We start from the raw sequence: 23,413 nt of genomic DNA on the forward strand, positions 1-23,413 counted from the left end.
ATGGTCGTATGTTTTTTCACAAGTCTGTTGATGCGACCGGCTACAGTCAAGATGCTAAATATTTGAATAAGGTATATTATTTTTCTCAGTTGGTAACATAGTATTTAAATTGTTGCATATTTATATGGTTCATTCTTTTATTGCAGGAGATAAGAGCAGTGGTAACTGATTTAGGTCCAGAAAATATTGTACAGATTGTGACTGATAACGGGTCCAACTATAAGAAGGCATGCCAGGTTTTGAGAAGGGAATATCCTGCTATCGCGTGGCAACCTTGTGTGGCACACACGATAAATTTAATGTTGAAGTCGGTTGGCGATTTTAGAGAACACGACATTGTCATCCAAAGTGCAAGGGCTATATCACGATGGCTGTACAATCATTCGAAACTACATGAAATGATGAAGGCAGCAATTGGTGGAGAGTTGGTGAGGTGGAATGCCACAAGATTTGGAACTAACTACCTATTTCTTGATAGCTTTCTACGATGAAAGGACAGGTTCATGCAATGGATGGCATCTAGTGAGCTCCAGCAGTCTCGATACATTAGTTCTGATATTGGAAGATATGCACATAGTTGCCTATCCAGCTTACCATAGTGGGACAATCTAAAAATGGTTGTTGATTCCGTCCAGCCATTGTATGCATTCCTCCGTTTTGCGGATCAGGACAAAGTGCCAACATTGAGTGAGGTGCTCCTGAGATACACCATTGTGAAGCATGAGTATGAATCATTGTATAAGAATGATAGGGATTCTTTGGATAAGTACATGGCAATTGTCGATCGTAGAATGAATGATCTAGCCAATGGGACATACATGAATGCCGGTAATACACTCCTACCACTTTTCAAATGCTTGTGTTTCTAATGCTTTTAGTACTACTGTTTTGATCGTCAACTTGCAGCGGCCGCTTTGAACCCCCGCACGCACTACGCGTATGGCACAGGTCCAACCTTGTTCGAAGATCTCCGTGAGGCATTTGAGCGGCTGACTGATGTTACTACTGCCGCGGAAGCACTTATTGAGGCTGAAACGTATCGGACAAAGTCTCTCTCATTCTCAGGTCCTCTAGCTGCACGGATGGCTTGTGACGGCAGGACTCATCCGGGTACGAAGATTTTTACATATCTATCTGAGCCTCATATCACTATACTTACTTTTCTGAGCCTCATATCACTATACCTACTTGCAGCGCAATGGTGGTCCATGTTTGGTTCATCTACACCTACACTATCAATGCTTGCTAGATGCCTAGTGTCACAGTGCGCCTCATCTAGTGGTTGTGAGAGGAACTGGAGTACATTTGCTTTCATCCACACCAAAGTTCGCAACCGATTAAGCTACAAGAAGCTCCATAAGTTGGTGTATGTCAACTACAACCTGAGAATACAGAACAACTTGGATGCAGGTATCAGGTCAACTCTTTATGATGATCCATTTCAGCGGCTTATGGAGCTCACATTGAATGAGGATAACAATCCGCTCCGGGACTGGATGGAGACCGGGAGATTAAATGCAGCCCCTGAGCTTGACGAGGAGGACACAGATAGCGACGTACCCTTGCCTACTCACCTGGTGACAGACACAGTGAACACACCTGACTTGCAATAATGGGCTGCTACAACGGTTGGTGACACACACACGGGAAAGAGGAAGAAGCAAATGACGCAAAGAAAGAAGAGCAAGAGGACTAAGGGCAAGGGCAAAAGATAAGTGCAAAGCGATGAGAGCATGAATAGTGACCCAAAGAGCCCAACTTACCAAGAATCGAATGACAGCAACTCAAAGACTGACAGCGGTGATGATGATGGTCAGGGCGGTGATGCTCATCCAGGCCAAACATCTGTCGTTCCTCCTGTGCAATTCACTGGTGAGAGTCAGTTTTCACATGCCACGCAAGATCAGGATCACGGTGCTCCATCCTCACCAAGGCATATAACACATGGTGGCCACGATGGACCACAAGATAGTGCGAGCTATTCCAGCAGCTATGGCATGGAGAGTAGTTCTGGATCGTATCCGTACCACTATCCTGCCCCCAATGCTCATTCAGAGCCTCCTATTCAGTGGGTCTATGAGTGGCAAGACCCTGAGTTTTATGCCACTTTGCAAGGACAATGGTCAACCACTTCTGCATGGACAGGACAAACTTGGGCTGAGTTCAAAGCAGAGTTACTATCGACACGACGGCTAATGCTAATGTCCACCGATGAGTACAATATGGCCGAATGTAATCGGCCCCCAAGCTGGTGGTTCTAAAGGTGATGCAGATTTCCTTTCGAAGGTCATGATAATTCCATAAATATTTATTAATTTCAGGCGCTGCATATATAATATACGCATATATTCGAAACAATAATTATATGTTCGTGCTTCAATTGCTATTACTATCTGTTTGTTGCCTTCGAAACATAAAAAAATTAGCAAAGGTCATGCCAAATTTTTATATGATATTAGAAAACATATGATGGTTATATACTATTTTTCCTCATGATTTAGTGGCCAATTATTTGTTTATTATGATTTACAACTTAATTATTGAAAATGCATCCATACATGTCGGTAACCGCTAAAAATCGCTCGGTAATCACACAAATGCGCTCGGTTTTCGACCTGTCGGTAACCGAGAAAACCGCTCGAATTCTCGAGCAAACCGCTCGGTAACCGAGACCAAAAAATCCAATTTTTTCGCAAAAATTCAAAATTTGCCGAATGAATTTTCTCCGAATTTTTTTGAATTTTTGGACGGTTACCGCGGTTACCGCGCTTTTTCGGTTACCGCCGGAGGTCGGTAACCGACCTCCGGTCGGTAAGTTAAACCTTGGTTGCGGTTCTAGCCAGCGGTCAAGATTTCAAAATTAGAAGGTGGTGCAGTAGAAAAATATTTGTTTGGTATGGATTTTATGCGTTCCGGGACGGTAAGGCAATGTTTGCATGTGCCAGCTAACATTGCTGACCGTTACAATGCAAGTAGCAGTAATGACGTTGTGGCCTGCACTGACGTATAACTACAGTAGCAACAATGACGTTGCCGCATACACCAATGTACAATTGAAATAGCAGCAGTGACCTTGTGGCCTGTGCTAACAACAACGAAAGTTGAAGGAATTCTTGGCAATGTTTTCACATTTAGCCATTACAACTACTTCATGGCGTGTTGTGATCCTAGCCAGCGGCCAAGAAAATTAGAAGGTGTCGCAGTAGAAAAATCTTTGTTTCGTGTGAAATTTATGCGTTCCGGGACGGTCCTACCTTAAGAAAGATGAAACTTTTAAAGATAAAAACCTTTTTTTTACCGTAAATCCACTTCACTATTTATTGCCACTTACACAGACTCGCCTTGCACTTGTTCCTGTCCTGCTCCTGCCGTCTCATCCCATACTGACCTCGCCTATTTGCAGCAGCACCTCGCCGGCGTCGGGGGACGTCGCAACCTCCTCCCACCTCCCGCCATCATCAGAAAGGAAAAACTTGAAGCCTGACCGTGGTCGCTGCGCTGCCGAAGACATTTGTAGCCTCTTCCACCGGAGTACGCCACCTCGAATTCTTGTCGTATAGTCGTCGCTCCTCCCCCTTCTACTGGTACTGGAAGCGCAGATCCATCCGGGCTTGGATCGGTTCCTTATTTTTGCTGGTAAGGAAGCTTTTGCTTGGATAGTTGGATGGACTCCGCCGCTGGGCCCGTCGGAGGTGAGCAATCGGATTAGGACGAGGTAGGGATCAGGGTCTCCGTTAAGGGGAAGAGGATGGGAGGCCTCTGCTCGAAGGTTTCATCGGTAAGCAAGTCGCCGAGCGACACCACGCTCGGCCGGAACCAGGTCTCTGATCATGAGCCCGGGGCGGTGCTGGAGGGGAAGAAGCCGCTGGAGTCCGGAGAGGCTGCGGCAGCAAAGCAGCTGGAAGAGCAGCAGCAGCAGTCTTTCTCGTTCCTGGAGAGCGTCGTGCCCGGGCTTGCTTTTCATGGTGGGGCAGACGCCGGCGGCGACGCGGGGTTCAGGACCTCGCCACGGCTGGCCCGGTCCCTGTCGCAGAGGACTGGTTTGGGCAAGGCGAGAGCCGGCGTTGCCAAGGTTTGAGGAATTCTTGCGCCTTTTGTTTGATCTGTGTTGAATTAGGCTGCAATATAGCGTGTTTTGTTAACTGCTAGTTGTTCCAAGTGATTATTTAGTCCTTTGTTAGATTGCATTTATATACAGTGCTCCTGTGCTACTTAACAACCGAAGAGTTCTAATCATGATATTGGTATACGGAGACATTGTTCACTATCTCTGCAGTCTCTACATTCTTCTCTCTTTGAATTTGGAGATAGTTGTTCAAGAAATTCATATAGCTGGACACTAAATATGCTTATTTAGCTCTTATTGGCATTCGAGGCCAAAAAAAATTGAGTTGTTAATGTTCTGCAAAACCTTATTGCTATTAAACTTTAATGATATGGTACATACTGCTTTGTGCTATATATTGTGCGCAGTTGTATATGGTTATGTATTTTGGCAGCTGCATGCACTTCAATTATCCTTTTTTCACAAACCTTTAATTATATACCTCTATGTCTAGGTTGAATGCTGTGGTATTGCAGAGATTGTTGGTTAGGCTTCTCTATCATTCTTAATGGTTCTTTTTGTACTAAAACAGGTTTCAGAAGTGAGCTCAATTTTAGGTAGAGCTAGCACTGTTGGGCTTGAGAAAGCAGTGGAGGTTCTAGATACACTTGGCAGTAGCATGACAAGTTTAAATGCTAGTAGTGGTTTTGTGTCAAGTGCAGCGGCAAAGGGAAACAAAATATCAATGTTGGCTTTTGAGGTGGCAAATACCATAGTTAAAGGCTGCAATCTGATGCGTTCTCTGTCGAAGCCTAGCATAAAGCATCTGAAAGAAGTGGTATTTCATTCAGAAGGTGTTCAACAACTTATATCCAAAGATATGGATGAATTACTCAAGATCGCAGCTGCTGACAAAAGGTTAGTGTTGATCGTGCACTTCATATCATGTAACCTAATCTATTCATGCTTGTTGTACATATTACCCCTCCAGATATATTGAAAGAACTGTACTCAACATTTTTTATTTTCAATTCCAATCCTTAATTGGCTAATTCTAACAGGGAAGAGTTAGAAGTATTCTCGAAAGAGGTTGTTCGCTTTGGGAATCATTGCAAGGATCCTCAGTGGCACAACTTGGACCGCTACTTTGAAAAGTGCAGTTTTTTTTTCTCATCCCCTGCATTTAAAAAATGTGCTCATTTTAGGCTACTAATCTGTATGAATTCCTTTAGGTGGGCATTAGATCAAACACCGCTGCATCACCTGAAAGAAGATGAAGAATCAGTTATTCAGAAATTGATCACTTGCGCTCAAGATACAGCTGTAAGGATGCCCAGACTAATTAGCAAGATTCCAATGAGTTATTTGTATTATATACAATGCCATTTTGGCTGCCTCAGTTTTTCAGCTTGAACCATGTACTAGTTTAAGACTATCTTGGTGAGACGACAGTCCATTAAATGTCGCATTCTCTTTGGGCTGTTGTATTAGTCAGTATGTCATTTTGGTGCCATTTGACCAAATTTGTTTGATACCTCAACATTCTGTAGCCAGTTTGGCATTGGCAGTGGCATTATCCATGCAATGTGTTCCCTGCGATTCCAAAATGTAGGTCAACATATAATGCGTGCAGTCAAATGTTTAAGTTTTAGCCATCAATATACAAAGACATATAAAGTTTTGCTAGATCAAGTTGGTACTATTACTATTATATTCATCATGAAACTTTCGTAATATACAACTTTTGTGATTTCCAGCAATGTATTACGTCAGAAATTAGCACTCAAAATGGTACCGTGGATACCTATATTTGAACCCGACGGAATATGTAGTATAATTTTATTTGAATGAGGAATCCTTAGCATCCTTGATGAGGTTGTTATTTTTTATGGTATTTGCTAATTTGGCCTTCTTATTCTGATTATAGATTTCACAGTATTGACTTCTCTTGTCTTTCTATGTTTTCGCCCTCAGGAATTGTATCATGAATTGCATGCTCTGGATAAATTTGTACAGGATTATCATCTTAAACAGAAAGAACAGGATGGCCTGAGTCCAAGAGGTTAGTTTCGTTTGTGACCAATAATGATCTATTGAATATCTAGCCTGGGTGCACTACAAACAACTTGTGTCTTATGAAGACCTCTGCATAATTTCCGTAGGCATTTAATAAGTAGAATATAAGCATCCCCACTTTTCTTAGTAATCATACTTCCGCATTTTACTTCTACACTTCAGTCCATTCTGTGAATAGAGTCCTTGCCATCTATCACTGAGAATATGTCCCTGTGGTGTTCCTTTCTCTTTTCCTCTTCCTTTTTTTTTCATGGATAGAGATTAGTAGGCAACAAATAAAACTCATGATGCATCTCAAGGATTTGTGGCTAGGACCTGTCTCATCTGTTTCTTTTTTAACCATAGTCTATGAGGATGGATTATATGATCTTTGGCATAGTTTTAACGAATTTGAAAACAATTTCTGATTCATTTGCAGGAGAAAGTCTGCATATACTGAAGCAGGAAGTGAAAGATCAGACTAAGCATGTTAAATGTTTGAAAAAGAGGTCACTTTGGTCCAAGAATTTGGAAGAGGTTTGTATCAGGTGCCTTTGTTACAAATATATTACAGTATATTATCAAATACTGGCAAGGGAAGGCATTTTTTATGATATTGGTTATTACTAAAAAGTTTTAGGGGACCAGTCACACTATAATAATCCTTTTCTATCATTTCGTTCATCAAGATTTGAAATATATTACCTACTTTTTACCAGGTGATGGAAAAGCTTGTAGATATTGTCCACTTCTTACATTTGGAGATAGATAATGCCTTTGGTCATTCTGGTATGATCCTTATGGCTCCTGTCTTGTAGCAGAGTTTGAACTGCTGTTGAATGATAGTGTTTCTTGATTGTGGTGCTTTAAGGAGTAATTTGTTTGCTTTGTCAAGAGTGATGTGTAGTATGCATACTTTGTCATAACAGACGACCTACCCCAGTAACCCCACATCTGTTACAGGAATGCATTCAGATGTATTTGGTTAAGTCTTTCATGCCTGTAAGTTCTTTTCTATTTGACCGATTCAAAAATCATAAAGGGGATGACTCTTTTACCTGGCTAGATAAACCCTTGATTTCCTTCTGGTCAATAGCACTATTGGGAGTACAAAGTCCATGCCAAGATAGTTCCTATGGGTTTTTAGCTACTTTCGAATCCTTAGGGTAGTTAATATTTGCTTATTCCTTAGTCTTGTTTAGCAAAATCATTATCTAAACATACTCATATTAATGCTGGGCATCAAGTGCACATACATCATAGTCCTGTACTCCTGTTAGTAAAATTGTGCTCTAAACTTACTTGCACTTCAGGGAGAGCAAAAATGTACATCCATGCCATTATCATATATTTGTGTAGAACTTCATGGATTTCATTATCATTAGAAATGTAACGTTTCAAAAATACGAACTACAGTCATTCATTATCTAACTTCATTGCCAGCCATTTCCATGACCTGTGCTAGGTTTTTTTTTTCCTGGCAAAAGAAGGTTTTCTTGCATGCATGCAAAAACAGCTTTAGTCATTCTGTATGCTAGTCGTGGTATGGTATGTAACTGAAGTCAACAACGATTCTTGTCAAAATACTGCATAATTATTCTTATTATGTACCATCAGTTTTTGTGATAATGACCGCGAGTTTCTTGCTCCTATCTGACCGCTGTAGACAGTGACGAGCCACAAGAACATGCCAAATGCCATAATAGATTGGGACCAGCAGGCCTTGCGCTGCATTATGCAAATATCATCAATCAGATTGATAATCTTGTAAGTTCACATTACCTTACGAGACATTTTGTTGAACTATTTTGTGATTAGAAGGATAAATTGGCCAACCTTCGAACATCAACGATATCATTAGTTGTCAATGCAATTTGTCTTCATCAAGTCCCACTGCATGGTTCAAGATTCTGTCAGCTAATGAGCACTATTTTCACAAGGACCATAATCAAATGCAGTTTATGTGATATTAGCATCGCAACCCTCTCTGACAGCTCATCTTCATGGGATGAAATGATGAATGCTTTAACTTGAGTTTCTTTTACCATATGTCAATATCCTTGATCCATTGGTAGGTTTCTCGATCATGCGCAGTCCTTCCCAACGCAAGGGCTACATTATACCATGGTTTGCCACAGACCATCAAATCTGCTCTCCGTTCTAAGCTACAATCTTTTCAACTCAAAGAAGAGGTATGCCAGGCTGGAGCCTCACATTTGCTAATTGCTATGCCATGCTATGCACCTGAACATGGTTCTCCTAAATGGATGCAGCTGACAGCTTCTCAAATCAAAGCTGAAATGGAGAAGACTTTACGATGGCTTGTCCCTTTTGCAAATAATACAACCAAGTAATCTAGTCTATCCTTATCACCTACAATATGATTATTTACAAGTGCAAAATTTACTCATATCTTACTTAGATTGTGATTACTTGTTCATACCAGGGCACACCATGGATTCGGTTGGGTTGGAGAGTGGGCAAATACAGGGTTAGCATCTGTACAGTCATTCTGAACAGTGATTTATGAAACTGAAGTTTATCAGTGATGTAAATAGAAATTGATGAAACTATGATTTGTCAGTGATAACATCTTTTCTGATGCAGATCTGAGTTGAACTGCAAACTGTCAGGGCAGATGGATTCAACCCGAATCGAGACGTTATACCATGCTGAGAAGGAGAAGACTGAAGCACTTATCCTTGAGCTTGTTGTGTGGCTTCATCATCTTATCAGTAAATCAAGAAATGCCAATGGAGGTCTAAGGTCTCCCATCAAATCACCTCTCAGTTCACCAACACAAAAGGGTATCGCAATCACATTGTTGCCAAGCAAATCGAACAATTCATCACCGATTCTCACACAAGAGGATCAGGATATGCTAAGGGATGTTAGGTACAGGAAATTCGTCCCTGGGATAAGCAAAAGTCAAGAGTTTGACACAAAGTCAAGACACAGCAAACAGAGTAGGTTGAGCAAGAGCAATAGTCATTCTCCAGCCAGTGGCAACAGGAAAGACTTGCTCTCAGTTAGGAGGTCTTCCATGCTTCCTGTTATCGACTTCGAGATTGATAGGACAAAAGCTTTGGATTTAATCGACAGGCTTGACGACCTTAAAATTCATTGAACCATGAAACTAACTGCAACATAAACCTGAGGTTTGCGCAGTTCGTCTGCAATCTTGAAAACCATAGCCCTAGCAGGGATGTAAAAAGTTAGTATCTGCAGCAAGGCCACCCGTCAGAGATTCTGAGGTGAGGAACTAGCAGTATGCCAAATTGGAGCCGAGAGAAACTAGTGGTAGATAAGATTGTACCATATATCCTGTACTGAGCATAATAGGAAAAAAAATGTTGAAAAAAATTATCTGTTGTTTCTTTTTTTCCGAGCAATTATCTACCTGTACAAGAAATGAAAATGCAACTTTCTGTGGCCAGAATGATTCTAGTGCCATGTGAAAATGCAACTTTTCGTGGCTAGAATGATTCTAGTGCCATAAGGCTATAACGTACGTTGTATGAATTGTAGTCTTACATTAGGAATAAAAATTTAAGCAGCAAAACAGCGTAGGGGTATCTATCATCAGCGCTCAAATTTCACCTCAGTGCTCCATTCCAATGTGCCATCCAGAAGCTCTACACGGGAGTAACTCTTTAACGCAACATTTCCCAGAAAAAAAAAACAATAAGGCAACATTTAAAAAAAAAACTAATAAGGAAACTTTGCAACCTTCTTTCACTTCTCAAACTTAATTCCGTTACAATTTAGAAAGAAGACACAGTTGAGCCCAGTCACCTGATTATACAGATCAGCTCTGTTGCTCTAGACTGCCAGGTAACAACAGGAGGATTTCTGAATTCTGATGTGTTGTGCCTGTAGATGGACAACTATTCCAAATTAATTCCTCATACAGGTGCAGGTCCAGGTAAAATTGTCTTACAGTGGTGCCACAAAGGGACATTGTGTTGTGCTATGAACAAGTGCAGCTCTAGCATATAAGAACCTCTGGTATCGGCATTGCTCATGTTGGAGGTCTCTCCAGCGCCACCCAGCCAAATTTGCCTTTCCTATAGTCAGACAAGATGCGGAAAGCTGCCTGGCTCGCGTCTCCATTGAACAAGTGAAGAGAGAGCTTTGTGACAAACCTGCAATTTGTTAAGTATGCTATCAAAACAATGACTTAATTTCTAGTGCCATGTAGAAAGAACTAGAGAGGACCGAATCATACATTTTACCGCAGTCGCAATCTACATCAATCCTATATCGCCTTCGAAATGCTTCAGAACCTGTTCGATACGACCCCATCAGCAACAATTGAAGACACACAAAACAGAAGCATCAACTCTTCATGAAATCACATCACGCAAATCTTTGATTCTAGAAAGCAGAGTATCTTTAGGATGTATTACTGCCAGCTTCAAATATAATATGGTAATAATTAGCTTATCAGAAAACTGACCTACTGAAGGATGCCTTATCAACATCTGCACAAGAATCGCCGCCACATCGGCAAAATCGTATGACCTTTCTCCAATGTCATCACATATAGCAAGCTTAATTGCAGCTGTCTGGTCACTAATTCGCATAGGCAAAATTCCAGGCGAATCTAACAACTCTAGATCTGTTCCAAAATGAACCCACCTGTTCAGAGTCTCAAATGTTAGAAGCCCAATAGTGCAAATACCCGATTATTTGTATGGGTACACAATATGTATATGTAACAATGTAAAATTTACATGTATGTGACTGAATAACTTACCTCAGCTCTCTTGTGACACCTGGTCTAGGTGCTGCTGGACACATTCTTCGTTTAAGCAAGCGATTAATCAAGGAAGATTTGCCAACATTTGGATATCCAACTATTCCAGCTCGAACCTTAAGGCACAATAGAAACAACAAGCAAAGTAAACATGTCATAGCTGATCACTAAATTAAGAATAATCATGAAATTGTTGAATTCACACAAATTCCTGAAAAAAATGGTCTAGAAAACCAAAACCTATCACAGTGTTATATTAATCATTTGGAAGGAACACATGCACATTTTATGATGTCATAAGCAAGTCCTATGACATATTAATTTGCACATACTGAATAATTAAATGAACCGACAAAACACAAGAAAACCAACAAGATGTCAATGTTATTACCGGACGAGGAAGTAGTCCCTTTTTCCTTCGCTTTGTGTTCACAACAGATGCTACTGATTTTGCCATCCTACCTAATTTCATTGTACCCTGTAACACCAGCAAAGGAAATGGTGGAAGTGAATGATATATGCATCAGCGAATCAAGCAGATAAACCTGATCAGTTAGCTGCCAAACTACATGAGGCTATCTTACCATGCCCAGCTGCCCATTGGAGAAAAAAACTTTGGTGCCCTGATTAGCAAAGTAAGTAGCCCATGCATTCCTGTCCTCAGTTGAGATCATGTCCTCGCGGTTCAAGACTATTATCCTTCTCCGGTTGCCTAGCCAGGAATCCATCTGATCATAACATAACATGAATGAATACCACCTGAAGTAGGTTTTTTGTAGAGACAAATACGAGCAATCACCAAAAGCACAACCTTAGGATGGCTGGTGGACAAGGGAATCCTAGCATCACGGATCTCTATGACAACATCCATGAGCCTTAACTGTTCCTTCAACTCTTTCTCTGTTTTCGCAATGTGACCAGGATACCACTGCAAAGTGCCAATAGAATGAGAAAGATGAACATATTGAATAGAGCTAATTTTACAATGTATATGATGCTGAGCAAATATGCCTACAGATTCCACTAAAGCACACCTTATATATACCTGCACTGGGCGCAAGGATCTAGTCCAGTGGCGCAAATCAGCATCCAAGATTTCCCAGTACCTCTCTTCATTAGACTCCTCGTCTGCATACTGTGAGAAGCTTAACCTCTCTTTCTCATACAAACCAAGCAATGTGCCACCAGCAACCTAACAATACACCATAGCATGAGCAGAACAAACAACATATTTGTAACATCAGACTGGTACTTACAAGTGTACCTAATGCAACTTATGATTGCTGCAAACAATACTCTTATCACTAGCCCCTAATTCTTTTCCAGATGGAGCAGTTATACGAATTATATGACGATCATGATGCTTCCAAGTTCCAAAGGCAGTTCACAAGCTGTTATAGACTGAAGCCAAGTGTTTTGACAGTTGGATGATAGCAAAAAGTTACTTATTTGACCGAGATGAATATGTTTGTACAGAAGTTGTCAAAAGTTGGCTTTAGGGGGCCGGGTTGAACTGACCAGGTTCCCATTTGGCCAGGAACCAACTTTTTTCAGCGCTTCAGTTTTTTGGAACCCTTTACACAACTGTACAGTTTTATTAGGATATAAAACTGCGATAGAATAATTACATAGAAGCAACAGAGTGCAGAGTTTCTCCTTAAACCATACTCCCTCCGTTCTTTTTTGTTTGTAGTCCTAGGATCCATGACATCAAACTTTCTTAAGTTGACCGCTAATATGTTCAAAACTCTCGACAATTGTTACATGAAAATTATACTATTACATTTATCTTTTGAAGTTCTTTCATAAAAGTAAAAATTTATTAGCACACATCTAGATAAAGTTGCATAAAGTAGTAGTCAAAGATGAACCTAGAAAAGACGGAGTATAACTTCCATGTAAAATTCTAATGCTTTTCTTTCGAACTCTACAGCTAAATTTTCTACTATTACTCACCAGTTAACATCAAGAACAAAAACAACTCACAGTCTCAGGTAGCAAAGGCGCTGATTCTGGAACCAATATTATGACGAATCATACCTACACAATTTTTTGTTTTTTGAATTGAAATCACACGTATGCAATCATGAATGTACCCACTACCCAAAGAATAGCATTTCTAGGTGTGGTTGTTTGGTTCGCAACTCAGCAGCATACATCACACGGGTTACATATTTTCTTTCCCTGGAACACGTAAGAGAGCTGCGCTGAGACAATTACAACCAGCATACTCAAAGAGAGCTGCCGAAATCAACTAGTAACAACGACCAGAGACGGAGGTGATTGCCTCCGACTCTAAAGGTCGCCAACCAAATGGTGCCCCTAGGCCCCCTACTGCCCAAAACTGTACTCTAGGGCAGCGGTGACGGCGGCTTTGAGCCATTGGCTTGCGGTTTCTTCCAAAGTCATGGCTCAGCGCTGGAGGCGCTTGCTACGGGCATGCGCGCACGCAGCGGCGACTGTGCTCGCCTCCTTGGCTCTCGCACGAAGGCGAGGCCGAGGGGTGAAACTACGAGGCTAGGGGCTTCAAGCGAGGGCGGCAAGCAAAACATCTCCAAATGCCAGCACAAACACCCAATCCATAAAACCTCAAGAACCGATGGCCGGTGGGAATGGATAAGTCAGACAATACTGAGCCTGAAATGGTCCACGAACCATGGAGGATTCGCTGGCCGCCCGGAAAAGGACTCTTTGGGGAAGCGTCCTAGCGGTTAAAGGCGCCGCCTTGAGCCTCCCCGGCGCCGGCGACGGCGCGAAGGAAGTGGCGGGAGCAGCCCAGGAAGCGGCAGCCATGGTGGGGCAGGGAGGGGGGGGGGGGGAGTGGGGAAACCGGAGATAAGCCGAAACGGGTGGGCTTTAAACGGCGCCGGCAAGCAGCTCCGACAGATACGGACAGTACTTGTCTATACTTAGTTTTTTATTTGCTCGTGAGTATATTCACGAACTAATGCTGTCTAAATAGATCTATCGGGCCAGCTCAGCATAGGCCTAACTAGGCCCGGTCTGGTTATGACTCAGCCCGATAAGTTCATTAAGTTTTGCGGGTTGTGTCATGACCTCGATCCACGGCACGGTCCGTTAACTACTAGACCGGTTCAGACACGGTTACGGCATGATGACCCGGTTGGCTGGTAGCATGGCGCCATGTGGTATGACCCAGCAGCATAGCATGGCCCACGACACGAAGGCACGGCGGTGCATGGTCGGCATGTCAGGCATGAAGGAGGCACGTGCACGGAGGAGAGCTAAAAATAGAAAATAATTAAAAATAATAGTTACAAAATTATAAAAAATAGAAAATAGATAAAAAAAAAGCTTTATGATTGATCGTCTCGTTAAAAACTTCTCTATTAGAAGGAAAAAAGTACAATCTATACTTTAAAAATTACATGGTTTAATTAAACACTCCAGAATTTTGCTTCTAATATTTAATATGTGTCACGTTCTATTTGTAGATCTGACACATATTTCACTGCTGTATATATTACACTTAATAAATCTTATCTATTCCCTGTTAATTTTTCTAAAGGCCTTTCAAAATGTTATCACACAAATAACCATGCACACGAGTTATCGGCGTCTTGATCCATGAATGCAAAGATGAAATTGATTTGTTGAAAAAGAGAGATGGATGGGCAGGTGGCCGATGGGATCATTGGAAGTTTGGGAATTAGGATGGTGGCTACTGGTTATTTATAGGCCAAGAGAGAAGAGGGGTGGTGGATGTTTTTGATAAAAAATAAAGAAATAAAAAATAATAGTGATATATAATTAATTCTAAAAATGAGTTTTATTGATAGGTTGTCTCATTAAAAACTTTTCTAAGTAAAGAAAAAAAGTACAACTTAGCTCAGAAAATTAAAAATTACACGTTCTCATCAACATATAGATACAAATATTTGAATGAATTTTCAAGCTCAGTATTCTCTGCAGTGTGTTGCATTCGTTCTTCAACTTGTTCCTAGCCTTTTACTATAGTAAGCATTTCTACCATCTCACTTATGAGACTTGTTCTTCTCTCTTCGATTATCCTTCCGGTAAAATTAAAGACAGCCTTTGAAGAAACTATAAATATGGGGACCGTTAACAAATCTCGTGCTAACAGTGAAAGCACTAGATAATTCGTCTGCTTATGCCACCACTGTAGTATATTAAAATTTTCTTGTTCATAATTGATAACATCGTTATCGATGAAAGTTGTTAGCTCCTAGATGCTGGAATTTTGATGCTCGTAAACGATCATGACGAAGAGTCTGAACTTCTTGATGAAGAACCTACTCCAAATATTTTTTTTCCATGTTATCGTCTTCTTACTTGTGGGTGTTAGTGGAGGTCGTTACAGACGAACTTCAGCATACTTTATTTCATATTTACTATAAACATCAAATAACTTAGAACGAACATTAGTATAATAAGTAGAATTAATCGTGGCCAAGAGCATCACCTAGAATATTTTTTAGCATAAAAAAAGTAGAGTTTTATCTTACCGGTATTTTCACAACAAACTTACATGGACGTACACTCATTGCAATATAATATTGTTTATATTGCAATTCGTTAGTTAGAAGAGTTCACAGAAGATATTGCAGTATAAAAATCATTTAGGTATTGCTCCAATCTATTCAAACCAGATTTTACTATAAGATTGATAATATGACAAGCACAACGTTGATGTAACAAAAAAGACTCTGCATATGTACTAAACAATGGCATAAGAATATACATTACTCTAGAGTTTGCACCAGTATTATCTAAAGTGATAGAAAATATTTTATTTGTAGGCCCAAAGTCTTCAACTACTTAAGATATTTTTTCAGCAATATTTTCACGGGTATGCGTATTGTCAATTAAACGAAAACCCATTATTATCTTTTCTAGTTCTGAATCATTATGAACAAAATAAGCAACCACACTAATATAATCCTCTCTAGCCCTACCTGCCCATATGTTTGAGGTCAAAACAACTGACAATATATATATTTGCAATATTTATTTAAGCTTGCTACGACACGCATTATAATATTTTATCATATCCCTAGTAGTTATCTGTCTAGAAATATACGTGAATATAGGATTATGAGCTTCCTTAATATAATCTTAAAATACAGCAGACTCACCGATGTTGAGTGGTAGATCCGCTCTTGTAATGAAACGGCATGGCTCTTTTTGAGCATTGGCAGATTCTACTCCCAATGACGAACAAAGTCATCAGGGTTGTATTGTAACACCGTTTTTTTCATAGTTGCTCTACTCTTTTGCTTGCAAGTAATGTGTGCCTCTTCAAGTGTTCCGTTCCACATGAAGATTTTGCAGATAATTCATCTTTACAAATATAACATATAGCATATCTAACACTTACTCCGTATTCCTCTTTGTAGATTCTTTCAAAGTCTTACCAAACTTCGGAAGTAGTGGCTCTTGATCCTTTGGAGCCGGTGCTTGCTGATATGTGTGCACTTATAGAGCATGACGATGGAGGTGTTGCTGCATGTCAACCAGCTGGAGGTTCACCGTCGGGTCCTTCTTTATCTGCAACATTGCTATCAAAGGGGTCGTAGTCCCCTAATAGTCCTTAAAGAAAAAAATCATGATCACAGGCGTCTATGATCAATGTCGAATAGTACTACAAATAATTCAAATACTTGAAGTTAGAAATAATCAAATAATAAACACAAAGATTGAAAGGAACTAGAAAGAACAATGATGCAAAAAATCACCTAGATTTCTTCAAGACAGCAAAATGACGGTGTTGAAATTTCTCGGATTTTTTACAACAATTCAAATTAATTTTGCCAAATTTCACAAATTCTCCAAACTTTGAGACAAGAATGAGTGGAGAAAACAAAAGATGAAACGATGTTGCTGGTGTGGAATAGAATGGCAGGGTGGTGCTTTATTTATAGGTGAAAATAATATTTTTTGCAAAAAAATCGAATTTTTTGGAGCCCCAACAATCACAAAACGGCTACAAATTTAAAAAAAACCAGGTTAACGGGTTAAACGGGCCGGCGTAGCCCATTCAACCGGCTAACCGAGGTGTGCCCCCGCGTGCTTTGCGTGCCACCCGTGCCTCCAGTGCTCTGGCCATGCCACCCCCACACCCAACGGTTAGCGTTGAGCCGTTGGTGTGCCATGCAAGTCAGGCCAGTTGTGCCACCACGTGCCATGTCTCCTGTTGGCGTGTCATGCTAGGTCGGGCTTGTTGTTCTGCCGCGTGCCTAGTCGTGTCGACTGTGCCTGATCGGGCAATGCCGTGCTGGGTCGTGCCTGTGTTGAGCCATACTGGCTGAGGCGTACCGTGCCGGCCCGACGTGCCACGCGCTCAGCCCAGGCACGGTCATGCCTACAATGATGGGTCTCGAGTTGGCCCAGTAGGTGTGACCCATTTGGCCAAGTCTGCCACGAACACTCATGGGTGAAGGGCCGATCCTAAAACCGTTGCTCACGAGTATACCCGTTTACCCACGGAGCGGCGACGCGTGGCGGTGGGGCGGGCTAGGGCGAGGCAACGCGACGTGATAGGGCGGGGGCGGCACAGCAGGGCTAGCCAGGACGGGGCAGCGTGGGGGTGATGGGGTGACGTGGTTCGACAGTGGCGAGATGGGGCAGGGCGACGTGGTGTGGTGGTGGTGAGACGGGGCAGCGAGGCTGGCTGGGGCACGGTGGCGGGGCTGGCCGGGGTGGGACGACATGGCAGGTTGGCACGGGGTGACGCGACGGGCCCCGCATGATTTATATGATGTTGAATATTAGAGTTTAAAGGTAGGGTATTTATATGACGGGTATACTGGTTTCACAGGTATGGATATATTTTATTTATATTGTACTCGTCTACCCGTCGGATAGTATTTTTTACCCATAAATATACACATGAGTATCAAATGCTATCTATATCATACCCTATTCAAATATTTACGTATAGATAAATAGATAATCGAGATAAATTATCATCTCTAAATAGGACTGTCAAGAGCCAAGCTCGAGCGAGAAAGCACCTCACGCTCGCCTGAGGTGCCGACCGAGCTTATAGATAGGCTCGAGCTCGGTTTGGCTAGACTCGTTTAGAGTTGGAGGCAAACAAAACAGGTGGAGCTGGAGCAGGAGACCACGAGCGGCGGTGGAATCGGCGACGGCCGTTGAGGTGAGCAGAGTGTGCGGAGCCGCGAGGCAAATGGCGAAGGCAGAGCGATGGGATGGAGGGGCGGCAGCCGGCGGTGTTGAGGAATGGGAAAGGATTGATTTGATGGATACGGCGATGCCTCAATTGGCTTGGTGTTGTTGGAGGACCAGGCGACCTCTAAAAAAAGGAGATAAATACTGGCATCATCCCCTAAAAAAAGGAGATAAATACAGGCATCGAAGAACAGGTAATGTGCACGAGCTTTCAACGAGAACGTTCGAGCCTTGGCTGGTTTTGAGCTCGAGTGGAGCCTGCAATGAGACGAGCGCCACGTCAGCTATCCAAAGAAGTGAGCTTTGGATGACCCCCTTGTTTTTTCTGATAGAGATTATGGATCTAGCATCATGATCGTTCAACCAGGAAGCCATAACAACATTACATTTCAGGAGCAATATAGTACTGCAAGAGCCAACAAAAGAAGCTCGACAAAGTTTTCCGCCAAATATGTGCTCAGATTCTATAAGCTCTAATTCATACGTTCACATTAGGCTGTACAATATAAATACATCTGCTAACCAGTTTACAAGCTGAAAGCCGAATACTGTCAGACTAGGGAGAGCCTCAGATGGATGAGGCGACGCATATAACACATCTGGCTGCACCACCCTGATAAACTGGCAGTAAAACCTTGCTCACACCAACAGGCTAGAAAACAGGTTGCTCAGATTATAACACAGGCCATCGGTCCCAGGTGCACCAACATCAAATTGGGACTTCAACTAAACCTACCATTTCTGCAAAACTTTGCATTACTTAGGCCGGTCCGACTGCTGGAAGACGATCTCGAGGAGGCTATGAGCATAGAAAGCAGCATGAGCTTCCATGAGAAGAACTAAAGCAAGGTGTCACAGAACACCGAGCATCAGTAGGATCCTTTCATACTGTTCTTCTTCAAAAATTAACGTTGAGAATCCTGGAAGTTCTCTACACAAAGTAGTCTTGTCGCACCACGGTAATGAAGTCGCCAGAGAGCAAATCATCCTCTTTCTGTTTCCCTGCTGTTTCACCATTGCCTTGGATATGCCAGTATATTGGGGGAAGAGGAGTGTACAAATCTGTAGTGGTAAAAGAAAAGGAGTAAGTTACTGTTGTAGCACTTTGAATAAGATATTTGGATTTGAAAAGCCAAAAAGAACATGGACAAGAGGATAGCTGTCAATAGCCATCCTAGAAAATATATCCATTCTTTTTTTTTTACCTGAAGAGCATAAATACAGAAAAAACAGCTAGGTTCTGGCCTTGCAGTTGAAAAGGACAGATATGTCAGCACATCACAAATAGTAGGTGTAATGAAAACTTTTAAATGACCATTTCGTGATCCGTAAATACAAAGGCAACGATTTGATGTCCATGACAACTTTTAACAGAATGATCTCCGGGTACCCAAAGAAAATTACCAAATAACTTTTCAATTCAACCAACTTCGCTGCTAAAAAAATAACCAACTTTAGCAGGGACTCCTAGATTGTTACCCAGAATGACAATATTGTTAAGCAACAACTCTTAACAACCACAACTTATACCAGATTTGACACTACAAGGCTGGTAAGGGAGAAATTGGTGATTTGAAACGAATTTACTAAACAGCTTTTCAATTCAACCAACTTTAGTAGGGATCACCTCATTAGTACTCAGTAGAAAGAAAGCATAAGGCACTGCAGTAATTCTTAACAACCACAACTTACGCCAGATTTGGTACTACAAGGCTGTTAACGTGGAAATTGGTAATTAAAACATCAGTAACCAAAGCACTTATGTTCAGTTCAGGAAAAATCCCATAAGCATGTTTGTATAATATTGTCGTCAAGCCATGAGTGCATATGATGTATCACATAGCAAACATTCATCTTCTCCTGCAGAGAATGGCTAAATCTTGATTCTTTAAAACTAAGAAGCATTTACCTGAAGAAAGGGTTGGATCATGTTCTCTTGTTGAATGCAGTACAACAGTGCCCGTAAGCACGGTAAGAAATCCACAAATCTCAGAGACCATACTGCTTACACTCTGCCCGGACCAGTCCTAGTTGTACTCACAAAACAGGAGTTTAGTAAAAGGACAAAAAATAAGTAGCATTTGCGGAAGGTTTTCAAAATTAGCATACCTTGAACATTATGGCACTTGCTAAAATTGTGAGGGATGTGAACATCGCATAGTAGATGGGAGAAACAACTGCCGTGTTGAAAGTATCCAATGCCTGGAAGTTCAACACGATGTGAACATGCAAATCAACATTGCAATTATTGTTACCTAAAAATATAGTTAAACCTTGTTGTACCTTGTTCAGGTAAACTAACTGAATAATTATGCATGTGGCTGAAACAGTCACAAACAACCAAGTTTGGAAATAACCAGCCTGATTAATGCCCTCAATTGTAAGCTTGATAGCAATGCCTACCGCCTTGATGCTCATTACCTAGCAAAACAAAAGGAAAAGAAACATTTCATAAAAAACAAAAAGAAGTTGGTATCAAAGGCATGCCCATGGACATCATTTACCGTCAAAGATCCTATCACTGAGCAAATTCCGACATACACCACTATGTTGGTCTGGCCATAGCGGGGAGCACAATGCAGCATCAAGATCAGTGAGATCGCCAGTGCAGAGGCCGCATAGCAAAGAAAGGCTGCAGAAAGTAAGGAAATATATTATACAATGCACATCGAAACCCAACCGGTCAGTTTTCGTGATTGATAGTCCCTAGTTTGACTATGAATATATTTATAAACATTAAATCAGCATATGAAAGAATACAATCAGATTTGTCTTGAAAAACACCTTTTTATTAGGATTTACCAACATGCTGCAATAGATGTTTGTGGTCAAAGTTATGTTTCGTAGACTGTGTCGATATGGAAAAGGATAATTATCTGTGATAGGAGTACCAGGTTGCGTTGCCAAGTGCCAGATCTGCGCTACTGAGCTTGGCGTCTCTTCTTCAGGCGCATGGAGGATGATCACGGTTGACCCGACGATACAGAGCACACAGCCCAACACGCCCATCCGCTGCAGCTTCTCATTCAGGGTGAAATGAGCTAGCACAGCACTGTTCCGCAAAGATCACCATGCATGCACATGTACAAATCAAAATCAAATCAAAACCAAATCAAAACACGAACTTAGACCATCTATGACAAAACAGAACATGGTCCTTCAGCAATCACAAATCCTACCTGACAATTATGCTTAGCGCACCAAGCGGAGTGACTAGAACAGCGGGCGCAAACATGTAGGCCACGAAATTTGCAATCTCACCAATCAGCACTGAGAAGTTTCAAGCATTTCAATTACTTCTGCAGTATGCCGCGAGGAACGAGCTAACCATAGGAATCAAGAACTTACTAGTAACCATTCCAACCCACCAAAGAGGCTCCAAGAGATATCCATAGCCTCCAACACCTGCAATTTCCATTACCAAAACGAATGTCACAACGTTTGTAAACCGAGGACAACGAATCGACCATCAAAGATGCGACTTTTTAATATCCTTCGTTAAGTAACCTAAAATGAACGCCCAAAAATCAAACGAAAAGAGGGATTCGACGCGGCGGCCATGATTGCAACGGAAATAAAGAAAAAGAAAAGAAAAGAAGGCTCCTTTCGATCGCCGGCGGGCGATGGAGAAGGAGCGAGCACCTGCGCGGGTGCCGGCGGCGCCTGCGCGACGGAGGCCCTTCTTCTTTACGATGAAGCTGACGCCGATGAAGGCGGAGGAGGCGACCGCGAGGAGCGCGCCCGTGAGATTGGCGGCGAAGAGGTCGCCGCCGGCGTTCGGAGGGGTGGGACTCATCGGCAGCGTGCGGCGGCGCGAGGCCGGCGCATTAGGGGCAGGTCCAGGTGCGGATTTGGAATTTCAGGGGTTGGGTGGGATCGGATTTGGATTTCAGTTTGAATTTTGTGTTCGTTCGTTCACCTGGAGAATGTGAGATTGGCTGCTTGTCCGTGGTGGTGCGCGGGGCTGGAAGGAGGGAGGAGACAAGTGTAACCTGAGATGGAGATTCGTAGGTGATTAAAAGACGGGAATGTATTTTATGGTATGATTCGCTTCCATCTTTGCTTGGAGTACATATGATGTGCACGCGTTTGTACGTGTGAAAGGCTGTCCAGGGGCGAACATTGGTCACACCATTTCTGATTTTTTTAATATTATTTTTTTGATATTGCGGAAATAATATAAAAAATAAGGAAATTCTAAAATTAATACATGTTCGTCCAACGGTTTGGCGAAAAAAAAATTGTCTTACCGTTTGGCGAAAACATTATTTTTGTCAAATTTTATGGTGAAAACTGGTGACGTGGCACCGGCGGAAGGTTTGGGGTGCCCAGTGGCAGTTTCGAGATAATTTTTGCTAAATGGTTTGGTGAAAATTAGTTGTTGCCAAATCGTACGGTGAAAATTGTATTTTCGTCAAACAGTAGGCTGAAAAATCCGACCCCCCGTATCCCCTCACCCTTGCACTTGCACGGTTGCGCCCGTCTTATTTTGCTGCCGCGAGTCATAAGCAGAGAGGGAGCGCGCCAACAGAAGAGAGGAGAAGAGAGAAAAGAAAAAAGGAAGGGAGGAGGGAGAAGAAGGAGGAGGAAGGAGGAAGGAGAAGGAGGGAGAGGAGGAATGAGAAGGGGAGGAGGAAGGAGAAATGGAAATGGAGGAGGAAGAAGAACATTAAGGTGCTTTTTTTCTTTTATATTTGTATTTTAGATGGATGTTTATCATTTTATGTGTATTTAGATTAAATTAGGGATTAGAAAATATTTTTTCCTTTGTAAATGTTGATTTTAGTATAAATCTTTGTATTAGATTATTTTTAGTATTATATTAAGAAAATAAAATATATGTGCGTGCAAATATTATATCTCGGTACTGTAGTTATTTTGGACTTAGGACTAGCGGTTTGCAATAGAAAACAATAAAACCAAGAGAGGATCCAAAAAGCAATACAACGCCAAATTATTTATGTTAAAATTTTAATATCAAATGGTATTAATTAATAAGTTCTTGAGAAATAAATATATTCAATTTATTGGTGCTAGTAATATGTTTATTTAATAATGATATCTCCGATGTAGATTTAGGACAATAATATTGATTAGATTTTAGGCAACGAAGACTATAGTACTTTTCATTGTAGGATTAGAAACGGTGGATCGGTATGGCTATTGCGTTAGTCAATTTTAAGTTAATCGTATTGTATGAATGTAATTTAATTTTATTTCTAATTGATATATTTTTTAGGTGACAATTATATCAAACTCTATAAATCTTAGAGTATTTTGTAGAAATGGTCAAATCCGTAACGGTCCATCAAATATTGATTTGAACAATTTTTCATTTACCATCTTTGAGCTCCCAAACCCTGAGGGTATAAGGATAAAGT

At 41.5% G+C, this 23,413-nt stretch overlaps 4 protein-coding genes across 16 annotated transcripts; 2 read left to right on the forward strand and 2 right to left on the reverse strand.

Annotated features, from left to right (window-relative positions):
* Positions 1–575: 575 nt before the first annotated feature.
* On the forward strand, positions 576–3,484 carry LOC133884089 (uncharacterized). Its single transcript, XM_062323469.1, has 3 exons — positions 576–828; positions 907–1,299; positions 3,336–3,484. The coding sequence occupies exons 1-3, from the start codon at positions 615–617 to the stop codon at positions 3,482–3,484; spliced, it is 756 nt and encodes a 251-aa protein (XP_062179453.1). The 5' UTR covers positions 576–614.
* LOC133884364 (protein PSK SIMULATOR 1-like) lies at positions 3,337–9,488 on the forward strand. Of its 2 annotated transcripts, none has more exons than XM_062323740.1 (12): positions 3,337–4,072; positions 4,638–4,963; positions 5,107–5,199; positions 5,278–5,368; positions 6,020–6,107; positions 6,540–6,637; positions 6,820–6,889; positions 7,767–7,867; positions 8,176–8,292; positions 8,374–8,450; positions 8,547–8,591; positions 8,708–9,488. In XM_062323740.1, the coding sequence occupies exons 1-12, from the start codon at positions 3,749–3,751 to the stop codon at positions 9,225–9,227; spliced, it is 1,950 nt and encodes a 649-aa protein (XP_062179724.1). In that variant the 5' UTR covers positions 3,337–3,748; the 3' UTR covers positions 9,228–9,488. The 2 variants fall into 2 exon arrangements, with proteins under 2 accessions (XP_062179724.1, XP_062179725.1); XM_062323741.1 differs by having other exon boundaries at positions 6,062–6,107.
* On the reverse strand, positions 5,167–13,669 carry LOC133884365 (DAR GTPase 3, chloroplastic-like). Of its 12 annotated transcripts, XR_009903097.1 has the most exons (14): positions 13,515–13,669; positions 11,905–12,051; positions 11,671–11,787; positions 11,444–11,587; positions 11,251–11,337; positions 10,860–10,975; positions 10,560–10,741; positions 10,329–10,386; positions 10,104–10,245; positions 9,896–9,973; positions 7,937–7,993; positions 7,712–7,828; positions 5,581–5,638; positions 5,167–5,308 (listed from the first exon to the last, which is right to left on the reverse strand). XR_009903097.1 is itself a non-coding variant. In XM_062323744.1 (10 exons), exons 1-9 carry the CDS (start codon positions 13,650–13,652, stop codon positions 10,122–10,124), a joined length of 1,113 nt encoding a protein of 370 aa, XP_062179728.1. In that variant the 5' UTR covers positions 13,653–13,669; the 3' UTR covers positions 9,813–9,973; positions 10,104–10,121. The 12 variants fall into 12 exon arrangements, 2 of the variants coding, with proteins under 2 accessions (XP_062179728.1, XP_062179727.1); XR_009903092.1 differs by having other exon boundaries at positions 9,896–10,245; XR_009903101.1 differs by lacking the exons at positions 7,712–7,828; positions 7,937–7,993.
* A 4,732-nt stretch (positions 13,670–18,401) lies between these two features.
* On the reverse strand, positions 18,402–22,054 carry LOC133885678 (probable magnesium transporter NIPA6). Its single transcript, XM_062325416.1, has 9 exons — positions 21,675–22,054; positions 21,381–21,437; positions 21,212–21,302; positions 20,924–21,084; positions 20,537–20,664; positions 20,316–20,453; positions 20,142–20,234; positions 19,942–20,059; positions 18,402–19,094 (listed from the first exon to the last, which is right to left on the reverse strand). The coding sequence occupies exons 1-9, from the start codon at positions 21,826–21,828 to the stop codon at positions 18,964–18,966; spliced, it is 1,071 nt and encodes a 356-aa protein (XP_062181400.1). The 5' UTR covers positions 21,829–22,054; the 3' UTR covers positions 18,402–18,963.
* Between the last annotated feature and the right edge of the window lie 1,359 nt (positions 22,055–23,413).

This window comes from Phragmites australis, chromosome 11 (assembly GCF_958298935.1).
Source record: "Phragmites australis chromosome 11, lpPhrAust1.1, whole genome shotgun sequence".
Lineage (NCBI taxonomy): Eukaryota > Viridiplantae > Streptophyta > Magnoliopsida > Poales > Poaceae > Phragmites > Phragmites australis.